The 11,331-nt window shown below is 39.6% G+C and overlaps 1 protein-coding gene across 1 annotated transcript; it reads left to right on the top strand.

Annotated features, from left to right (window-relative positions):
• The first annotated feature begins 4,292 nt into the window (after window positions 1-4,292).
• LOC120537588 (guanine nucleotide-binding protein G(I)/G(S)/G(O) subunit gamma-7) lies at window positions 4,293-10,849 on the top strand. The gene is made up of 3 exons (XM_039766638.1): window positions 4,293-4,394; window positions 7,356-7,475; window positions 7,830-10,849. Exons 2-3 carry the CDS (start codon window positions 7,395-7,397, stop codon window positions 7,953-7,955), a joined length of 207 nt encoding a protein of 68 aa, XP_039622572.1. The 5' UTR covers window positions 4,293-4,394; window positions 7,356-7,394; the 3' UTR covers window positions 7,956-10,849.
• The last annotated feature ends 482 nt before the right edge of the window (window positions 10,850-11,331 follow it).

Raw genomic sequence — 11,331 nt, 5'->3', positions numbered from 1 at the left:
TCTCTTTGGTCTCCGTGGCAATCAATAGAGTCCCAACAGTCACATTCCTGATCTCTATTCTGGCGCATAACTCTAGAGGCTAAGCCCCCGGGAGAGGCGCCAGCTCAAGCCCCGCGCGCGCGTGTCTCACAATAGAGCAGCATGCCTCACGTGTGGCTGATCTGATCGCAAAAGGGCAAGGTGCTTACTCTTAATTAGTTAGAAGGTAGTTCCGTTTTCTTCCCGCCTGTAAGCAGCACTTCACTAAATGAGCCTAAAGGTAACCTTTTACATTGTGGCACGTGCAATCTTTCCACACACACACACACACACACACACACACACACTTTTTGTCTTCTGCTTCCTTCTGTTGCTTTGTCTAATGTATGTCCTGTATTTTCTCCTGCATAAAGCTTTACTGGAATTCAGTTTTTAAATGTGTTATGTACAATTATATATGTACATATGAAAACAAAAACTGGGAAAATGGCTATACAACCAAATCATTGTGTCTCTAACATTCTAAGCACAGAAATAACCTCTACCCATTTGTTTTTCAGCAGACAGACAATAACACTAACTCCATGTGTGGTTTTGCATTTGTGTGCATAAGAAAGCCTATTTTAATCTTGGTAGTCTGACTCCATCTTCTACATCAGTACATTTTAATGCTGTTAGAGTATATATTGTTGAGAAAATCAGTAATTCCAGTTTGCCTTCATCATACTACTGTATATATAGGGGGAGTGTAGTGATTTGTTGGTTCCAGCGGAGATGCTCTGGTGTGCGGTGGCCTGTTTGTTTTTCTGTAAAGAAGATAATGGCATCATTTTCTGATGGAATATGTAGTGGTGTTTTTCTGTAAAGAAGATAATGGCATCATTTTCTGATGGAATATGTAGTGGCTTACTTGAAGTGGGGAAGCATTGTTCTGGAAGAGCTACATATACTGGTTTAAAATAGTTCATGCTTCTAGTAGAGGATTACATGCTATGTAGCAGTGAAATGTAAAAAAGTCTGTGGCACTGACTGAGTTGCTTGATGATGTATCAGATCACCAGTTTTAAGGGAGTTAATTGTAGTGAAGAACGTCCTGCTGTGCAGGTCTGATAGCAATGTAGACATCTGAGTACCACATTATAATGATGGAGATGTGAGGCTAGTGTGCAGCACCTTAATAAAAGAGTGATATTTTATAGTAAGCAGTGTCTTTATCCATCTGGAAGAGGGAAAAGTGCTTCTATGAAGTACCTTGCTAATCTAAAAGAGGTGTATAGCAGTGTAACATGGGAGATGCTGTTCACCAGTAGCTTAATGATATAGAAAAAGAAATGTTAGGAGGTACAGTAGTAGCTTATTGGTGAGAGAGCAGTGAAGACACTGCTGTGTAGGAAGGCAGTGGTGATGATGCTGATATATATACATATACATTTTTTACTGACAGAAAAAAACATCAAAGTTTAGGAGCTGACTGGAATGCTAACTTACTAGTCTAGTAGTGGAAAAGATAATGGTGTATAGCGGTATCGCAGTATGTAATAGTGGCAGGCAATGGTGTTTTTAAGATATTTGAGAACGTTAAAGGGGTTCATGCAGGGCTGTGTGGGGTGAGTGGCACTCGGAGTAAATGGCTGGAGGAGAGGAGATATGTTATCACTACCTAGTCAGTCAGTTCATTTTGTTTTAGCAATTGAAAAACCAGTTATCACAGAGTCAGTACAAATCAGTACTCCAGCCACAGGATCATGCAGAACACATGCAAGGAATGTGGCTGCTACTTGATCTTTTTTTTTTCTCCCAAGTACTTCAGTCATTTCAGTGTATAGGATAACAGGACCTTAAGATGTGTAAGTCAAGCCTGAGAGCTTAAAATTCCATTATTTCAGCCCAGGCTGGACATTTGGCAAGCAACTAAGGGACCAAGACTGAATTGAAGAACTTGTCCTGAAGATTTCATCAGCCTCTAAAGAAGATGGGCAGTATCAGGGCAGGGGGAAAATGCAGCCACCAAAACCATGTTGTTTATACATGAATTTAATGCAAAATGACAGTGGCAGGTACTGTGGCTGCAGAGGCTAGTGCTGGCAATGTAAAATGAATAACAGCAGAAAAGCATTTCATCAGACTCTGTTCCTTTGGCAATTTATTACCCTCGTGTGGTCAGTTGTTAAGTAGCATAACTATAAATTTTTAAAGGAGGAGGAGTCAATCATAGTATTTCATTACTACACAATAGCAATAAAATTGCACTTTATTGATATAGCACCATTCCCATGCTGAAAGTGCTTCCAAGATATTCAAATGGATACAAAGGGTATAACAGCACAGAAAAGGATCAAATTAGTAATACTGCACATAAAGTAATATAAAACATTAAACACCAAATAAAGTATAGTGTTAAGCAGTAACCTAAAAAAATATGTGCTGCAATTGGATACCCAAGCTTTAATAGTACAGGCTGCAGAGTCATTATAAAAATGTGAGGGTCTAGTTGATGATCACTTCCCCTATTGGTAGACCCTTCTAGTCTACCAATAAATTAGATTTAACATTTAGCATTGATTAACATCACAATATGCTTTTGCAAAGAAAGGAAGAATACAATAAAAAAGTGATCATCTCCGCTGAGTGAAATGTCTTTGGGTGCAGATAGTTATCTTTGAGATTATCCAATGAGTTGCCAGCTACAGCAGATAAATCCTGCAGCTGGTGGAAATCGAAAGGACAGCATCAGCTTCTTGATTTGACTCCTTTCAATGGTGAACAGCTCTGTGCGGAGTTGTAATTGTATTTGTCTCAAGATAATACATAATGGCTAGCTTGCTTGTTTATGCTAATGGTGTTCCTTATAGTGCAGAATAGAGTCTCATGCATATAGCCCCTTGCTGCAGCACCTTCAGCTGAGTTTTCATTGCAGCATTATGGTGACCCACAGCTCACTTACGCAGAGTTGTATAATCTTCTGAAGTGTCATTGCCATGGTTACTAAGATGCAAGCAGCAGAGAGCTCTCCTACTCTTATTGCGTGTGCACTTCACTTTAGTATGTGTATGTCTATGTGTGAGAATAGGGTGCAGAATCTTTCAAAAGGAAGCAAGTCTTGCACTACACCTCCGGAAGGCCAGTGTGCACTTCAGGGATAGAAAGACATCATATAGTGGAGACACTGGATATAGAAACTGTGGAGTAGAGATGTTTTGTTAATGTCAATATGTCGGAAACAGGCAGAATTGTCTCGCTGTACTCGCCAATAAAATGTCTAGAAAAATGCTCAGGTTAGGTTTGATAAAATAGAACCAGGCAGAGAGTTTTGGGATGGGTATACAATACAATGTATTTAGGTACATTTTTCAAGTAGACAATGTTAATAGGGACAACACTTAAACCTGCACATAACATATCCTTTATCATTCTGTAATTTAAACTATCACTCTTTCTGTGAGCAAGATCCCCTTACTGACAGTGAGAGAAAAAAATGCACAATCTGTTAGCAAGACTCCCCATTTAGTATGTGAACCAAATGCTCATTTCTGTGTTGGTGTGCTGTAGCCATTGTCTTTTTTAAAAAATAACATGAGAGCCCATTGTACTTGAGAATGAGACTTTTTCCTGCTTTTAGTGTATTGACTTCTTACTTTTCATCACATATATCTGTCTGTGTAAATGCGACTTTATGCTTTTCTGCATGGGCTTTTTGAATCTACTGTACACCAATCCCCTGCACTGCTTGGCTATGCAAGAAATTGGGGAGCCCGGTGTCTATATAGCACATGAAAGTCTGCTGTGTGCTCTTGAGTGATGGGAAGTGAGGAGGAGTTGCCTTGGTGATGTATGCAAGTAGCAGGGATTCCCTGTGAGTAGGTGGCAGAGTGGGGCTTGACTTTGCTGTACAGTACAGACACATCCAAAGCAGTGCTGGCATTTAACTCTTCAGGGTTTGAAACCGTAGGACAGTCAGAGATGACTTGCTGTTCTCCCACTCCCAGTTGGTCACCTGCATTCTGCATGCTGGCTTACAACTCTCATTTAGAGTGTTCTTCCACATACAGTAATTGTGAAAGGCTACAACAATACTTCAAAAGTCACTAAGCTGCAAGAGGGATTTATAATGCCCCCTTCCTCATGGTATATGAAGCTATTAAGTTGCAGGACCCATCAAGCTTGCACATCTCCAAGATTTTGCACATGCCTTAGTGCAGTATGTTGGACCAAAGGCCCAACATATTTTCAGTCAAATTGTGTCATGGGACCCACAGCAATACTGCAAGGAAGGCAAAAATTGTGACCTGTACAGATGGTAGAATGGTCTTTGGCTGCTAGTAGGGGGGTGCCAGGATCTGTTGCACAGACTTCATTTCTGTCTATTTTTTTCATTTCAGGTACACACAAAGGAAGTAGCTGAGGATCTCAGTGAAGTGAGTATCTAATTTTCCTGCCTTTTAAAATGCTTAGGGGCTTAAGGCATCTTGATGGTCAAAATGCAAAGAAATACCAATATTGATTTGGGCAATCCACTGATGAGTTTCTGAGCCGTATCAATACTTGGTGTGTGGATTTAAAGGTGGAGATAGTATGACTGTGTGCTTGAATGATTCCATGATGTTATAGTTAACAATTCCATGCCATTCTAATTATTATTTTTTCAGGGTTTAGAAGATGGATGGATTATTCTACATTTGACCAATGCCTTTATCAAAGGCCTTTAATAAGCTCAGGACCCAATAAATGTGTAATGTCCTTTTTTTTTCTTCAATAGTTGGATCACAGACCATTTAAGAAACTTGTTTATGGCTGAAAAAAGTGCACTGAAGGTGGGAATTGAACTGACAGCTTTAGGATCTAAAGTACATTGCTTTAGCTATTATTTTTAGAGCTGGTTATACCATTTTGGTGAACTAAGTTGTTGCCTAGGGTGACAAAATCTTTCTGGGAAGTTATGGCTTTTTTTGACTAGTGCAGACCCAAGTTACAAATATTTGGACTCATTACAACACCAATGGGAACCAAACTCTGCTCTTCAATGTAATACATATAACAATTTCCTCAAAACTGGGAGGCCCTATATATACGTATAAGGATATAACTTGACATAGAGTAGCCACAAATTTTACAGCCTTACCTCAGTACACCACACTTCATGCCCAAAGTCACTGGAGTGGTTTGTGTTGCTGTAGAACCTATTCCAGTGGACATGTTGGTGCAGTTTTAGGTGAAGGATTTTTTTTCAAAGCCCCAAAGCAGTCTTTTATTGTGGCTAAGGTGCTTATCTTTACACTATAGTGTTGTCAATTTGTCGATTCAGTTCCCATTTCTTCCCCACTTTGTGACCCTGAGCAATTCAGTCAACCCACCTCTATTCCTAATTTAAATGAGTTCGGATCTAGAAAGTCTCTTTAGATAAAGACATCAGTCAGATATGCAGTGATAATAGTTCAACTGCATCTGGACTACATATTGTATGGCTATCAAGATGCTCCTTGCTATTCTAAACCATAAATTTGCATCACAGTTTTCAATTATATGTGTTCCTGTAGTTGCAGAGTGGTGGCTCTGAGGCTAGGGATCTGTGCAATTGCCAGTTCAAATCCCATAAACTCCAGAAAGGACTCTACTCTGTTGGGCTTCTAAGCAATAACCTTAATCTACAATTGCTGCATCCTGGGTATGATGTTAATCTGCATCCAACCTTGCAAGCAGGTCCTCCAACTTGTAGGGAAAACACTGGAGTTGTTGGCAGGATTGACACTCCAGCCACTGTTTTAAAAAAAAAAAAATCTCACACTGTTTAGTGTGGTGCTGAGGTGTCACCTGTTGCATGGTTGCACTTGGATCTCAGTCTGGGTGGTTCGTCGGGTGGCGGGTGCAGCAAAGCGCTGTAATCAGTTCATGCTTCCCAACCTCTCTGTAGTTGTGGTAATTCTGGGCTTTATGACTGTTTTACTGTTCTCTGATGTTCTAAACTCTATATAATGAGGTAATTCTGTTTCAAGACCTTTCTGTCCGTATAGTTTCACTGCATCTGGACTTCATGACTATTAAAAATACTCTTCTGGACCATACACAGAAGCAGGCAGACCTGTAAAGTTCTAGGTCTAGTTCTTTGAATTCCCATAGCTGCACTCCATCATGGGTTAAGCTTTTCATTTTACTCAGTAATATTCACCCCCATCTCCCTCAAAAGAACAAAACAAAAAACAGATCCCCTTGTAGTTTAGTATCTCATAGGCACACTGCTTTGTGGTCACTGTTTACGGTCATTACTAACTTCAACTACATAATGACATAATCACATGACTGCCTGACTAAGAAATGACCTCCATTCACTTCTGACAAACGGTCACGCTTTCCCGGAAGATGGTAAATAATAAATATTAAAGAGAGTTGGCTGACAGTGAGCCAAATAGTGTGGTGTGCAGCCTCCCTGCTGCACTGATATCAGCTGCTATTTGAGAGGAAAGAGGCAGCTGTTTGTAGGGGTGGAGCCTCAGCTGTCACTCATGTCAGTGACTGCGGGGGAAAAAGCCAGAAGCATAGTGAAACAAGGGCTGTCTGTGAAAACATAAAGCCTATTTTGGACAGAAACTACCAGCTTGTGTGTATATGTCTTTTTACATAAAATCATCAGATAACATGACGTGTATTTAAGAAACATGCTTGCATGTCCTTAATTTGGTGGTGCTAGATAGTTCATGTGGGGTTTCTACAATACATCATGTGATTATGACGTCTCTGAAAGACAGACAATTATGCTTCTTGCAACATTATACTTCTGGGAATCGAACCTTGTCTGGTGCCAATGTCCTGCAATTATATGCCCCAAGGAGTTAAATCGTGACTGTTGTTTGTGTTCAGCTGCATTTCCTACTTGAGAGTCAAATCCAATTATGTTTCAGTGTCCTTTTGTTTTACACCATTGGGAATCAAATCTTGACTTTTTTTCAGAAACCTGCAGGTTAACATCATTGGTAGTTGAATCCAATCAGGTTTCACTATTATGCTACATTAAAACTGTTGGAGTCAGGCCCAGTAAGGTTTCAGTATCCTGCAATGTTTCATCTTTGTATCACTGGGTGTTTAATTCCATCAGGCTGTAGTATCTTTATATGCTTTACACTTCTGAGGATCAAATTCAGTCATTTTTAATAGGCCTGCAGCACTATGAATCCAGTTTTCATATGTTGCAGTGTCCTCTGCCATTAAACCATTTAAAGTCTTTGCGCTTTGGTAGTTTTAACCACATTTTTCCCCGTTCTGCCTAATCTCCTGTTTTAATCATTTCAGGGATTCTTAAATAATTCCAATAAACAGCACTGCTTAACCTATATAGTAAAATGTACCTTCCTTCTCTTCTGCCTTCTTTTCAATTGTATCTATAGCATTCTCTTCACTGCTGAGTAGAGAACCGATGGCAGAGAATGTCAACAACTAATAATATAGCTCAAGCCCGGAAGCTGGTGGAGCAGCTCCGTATTGAAGCAGGGATCGAGCGCATCAAGGTTAGTTATTGGTGTGGTATGAGGGGGATTTAGATTTGCACCCGCCTTTTCTGCATTGAATTTCAGACCTTCCCAGTAATTCCACTTTTGCTACATTAAATTCAGGATGACTGGTCATCAGAAGCAGTATAAATTCTGCTCTGACAGTACCATAAGGTTATGACAAGAATTGTATATCATCTTTTTCTCACCAAACAGTATGGCAAGGATTAAGGAAGAGAGGGAAGAAGATGTGATCACTGTTCTTCTAGCCTTTAACATTCCACCAGACTTGCATCCACTGAAGCACTGTCCTCTGTTTCTTTCTTTCTTTCTTTCTCTCTCTGTCTCTCTCTCTCTTGCTATCTTTTGCAGGTGTCCAAGGCAGCAGCTGACCTGATGAATTACTGTGAGCAGCACGCTCGAAACGACCCCTTGCTGGTGGGAGTACCTGCTTCAGAGAATCCTTTTAAAGACAAAAAGCCCTGCATCATCCTATAGCTCCACACCCGAAAGCAAGGGGAAGGACCCCTCCTACTGACAGCACCTGAAAATAAATGGGGGATAAAAGACCCCTCCCCACCAAGTTCCAATTGGGAGACAATATAACTTCAAAATTTAGGCCAACTGGCGCAGAGCGGGCAGAGAGGAGTTTCATGCTAAAATTACAAAAAATACTAAGTGGAGTTACTGATGTGGGGTGTGATGGTGACACCACTTCTGGGGGGAGGGGAATGCCTGTGGGAAATCTTCAGTCAAACACAAGGTTGGTATTTAAACTCGAAAAAATTAAATTGCCCCATGTTCAGTGCAGTGCTTTAGAAAGGGAATGGGTATCCTGTGTACACCAGCTCTGACCTCAATAATGTCAGACTCCAAACTGGATCACTTTTGGGATTATCTCCACTTGTTTTGTTTTATTTAGTCAACTAATTTTTAAGTGGCTTTCTTTTCATACTGATGTATTGCCATATTCTCCAAGATGCTGCCTTCCCTTTTTCACAAGTCAGCTTTTAATGGCTTGTGCTGGGATGAGTCGCAAACCTCAGCGCCTTATCACCATAGTGTGACTTTTAAACTCCCTCCTCCCCTCAGCCTATTGAGAGTATTACAGCTCATAATGGCAGTTCGTTGAGACTGATCCAGTTAAGTAGTATATACGGTACTGCTTTAACAGGGAGCGGAATGCTATTGCTTGCAACACCAATCTTATTACAGTTCTGAAAGGACTTATTTTTTTTTCCTCAAAGGGACATTAACCTAATTCCATTACACAGTAGTGAATTTATTTATTGGGTGGGGGGAGGGTACTGACCTTGTACGACTGTACTGAATGAAATTGCTATTTACTTGGGTTAGGGTGGGCTGATCATGTTGCACAATAGTGAAAGGACTAATTATTTTAAGGCAGTGGCAAACACTGTACAACAGTATGATCAGCAGCCCATCTTCGTTGTATTTTTTTTTTTTTCTTTATGTAACCCTGCCAACTGGGTCAGGCATTAAAGTTGACTTTTTAGCAGCTTTTTGAAGAAAACTAGCAGAATAAGCAGGACATTTTGCTCATCTGGCTCATGAAATATGCACGCTTTAGAGATTTGTTGGTAGGGAATTCATTTCCAGTACATCCCCTTTGTTCATGTACACCTTTCTTGGGTTCTGCCTTGATTTTATCATAGTGCACCTACCAAAGGTGGGATATTGATTTCCACCTGGCTGAAATATTTAGCTCATTTATGGGTCCACAATTCTCCCAAGTGTAAAAAGAAAGGTGAAACTCTGCTCCACACCACATTATTTTAATGGGCTGGCTAGCATACTGTCTAAATCAATTTATCTGCAGTTAAACTGGTTGGGAAATTGAAGCTCATGCAAGTAGTTAATACAGTGCATGTGGTGTAAATGATTTTAGCTTTGGATTAGTATGGTAGAAATCTCGAGGGTGGTTGACCAGAATGCTGTGCTGGGAAAACATGTACAGACTCTGGATTTATTGACATACTGTAAATAATGATAGTAATTGGCCAGGTTTGAAGACACTTGGCAGTGGCCAAATACCTCGTACCTTTGGGAAGGGGCTTTACTCAGCAGCGGGAATGCGAATCAGCCTTTAACACCAGCATTATTTTGGAGGGGTGGAGCCTAGAGCCCGTAGTGCATATGGGGGCGGGGTTTGTTTGTGTTATTGAACGTGTTTACGGAGGCAAGCATTCTCCATCCATAAACTCAGATAAATGAATGCTGATCTGAAGACAGGAATGCTTGCATTTTGCCAACAGCTTATGTCCAACCTGATTACCAATATATTTTCCAGCTTTAATAGGGAAAAAGTTAAACTGATAAATTTTACAGTATTCCATTCATGGTATTCAAATATTTGAAAATGTATTGTACAATTTATTATAGACACTTGTATTTTTTTCCTCCTGCCTCATTTGTTCAGTGTTTTCAAAATGAAATCAATTTGTCAGTGTCATGATGATGATAATCAGTGTTTATCCCCATTCTATTACATTTTCAATAATTTATTTAATTTAGCTACAGAACTACATCATTGCTGGACAAAATATCTTTTTAGTAATTCCTGTATCTGTAAAGCAGTTATCTTTAACTTTCTGTCTGATTTCTTGAAAGTTTAAATGATATTGAATGATATTTTGAATTTTCTATGAAATTTACATTCTGGGGCAGAGTGAAATCCATTTTATCTCATGGTCAGGATTCAGTCAGGCTGAATTGGTGTTTATATTTAGCCTGTGTCACTTTAAAGGAAATCCTGTAGAACAACTTTATTCCAAATTTCATAAGGGAAACAAATCCTGTGTTTTTTTTGTTTTTTTTTTTGCCTTCATTCCTTTACATCTACTTTGCCCCTCACATCTGTTCATTTTTCAGTATTTTCTGAATATTAGATCCCAATCCAGTTGGATTTTAAAAGGGAATCATTTTAAAAAGAGCTCTTAAAACACAGGTTTTCTGGAACCCTTGTCTCTTAAGCTCTTTCAGCCATACTCCCACCTGCAAGGAAGATCACAGGCCCAGCTTGTGCCAAGGAGAATCCTAAGTCCTGAGAACTAATTCCCTTTTTTAACGCAAATTATTTTTATTTTATTTTATTTTGTGTGTGGAGGTGATAGAGAGAGGGCATCACAAATCCCTTCTTTACAGTGCATCTTTCCATTTTTACAGAGGAGCCAATCTGTGTATGTAAATGTATTTGATCTTTTTGCCTTGAATAAGAAGAATTCTAATTTTTTGTAACGGTTCTTCTCTGATGTGCCAATAGCCTCTGTCTCTTGCACAGTGTTTTAATATTTTGTGGACTTGCTGTTCTGAAAGTAGAAAACCATCAATTAAAAAAAAATTAAAACAATAAAAAAAACTGGACTTTTTTTAAAAAGTGTTTCTTGGAGCATTGCTGCAGTGCTTATGTCTGTCTTGTGATGAAAGGCTCTAAATAAAATACATATAAACTGAAACAGGGAGGTGTGATATCAGGTGCCAATAGAACTTTCTGTGTCACAAGCCAGTCCTGAACAAGGTGAGGTTTAATTGGTCTTATTTAGCTCAAACAGTTAGGATTGGGGGGATCTGGGCGTGAGCTCAGTTTTCAGTATGCACAGTTTGCATACTTCTCAAAGTTCTGCTGGTTGGGTTGAATGGCAACCTTAAATCTGCAAGTACATGAATGTATACCCTGTCCAGGGTTGGTCATTGCCTGATGCTGCTAGCCTAGGCTCCAAATTCTGTCGCTTTGACCTTTTTTTATGTAGGTTTAAAAATAAATGCATAGATAGAAGTTTGCTACAGTTAGCATGTGTATTTAGAATTTTATGAACGGACCTTATGGTCTGCATACAGTCTGTGGGTACTGGTA

The sequence above is a fragment of the Polypterus senegalus genome, chromosome 10 (genome assembly GCF_016835505.1).
Source record: "Polypterus senegalus isolate Bchr_013 chromosome 10, ASM1683550v1, whole genome shotgun sequence".
NCBI lineage: Eukaryota > Metazoa > Chordata > Cladistia > Polypteriformes > Polypteridae > Polypterus > Polypterus senegalus.
The sequence above is the reverse complement of the archived record's forward strand: the minus strand, read 5'-3'. Positions and strand labels throughout refer to the sequence as shown.

Coding starts and splice junctions, on each gene's coding strand:
- LOC120537588 (XM_039766638.1), top strand. CDS start 7,395: ATGTCAACAACTAATAATATAGCTCAAGCCCGGAAGCTGGTGGAGCAG. Junction 7,476..7,829: donor CAGGGATCGAGCGCATCAAG/GTTAGTTATTGG, acceptor TATCTTTTGCAG/GTGTCCAAGGCAGCAGCTGA.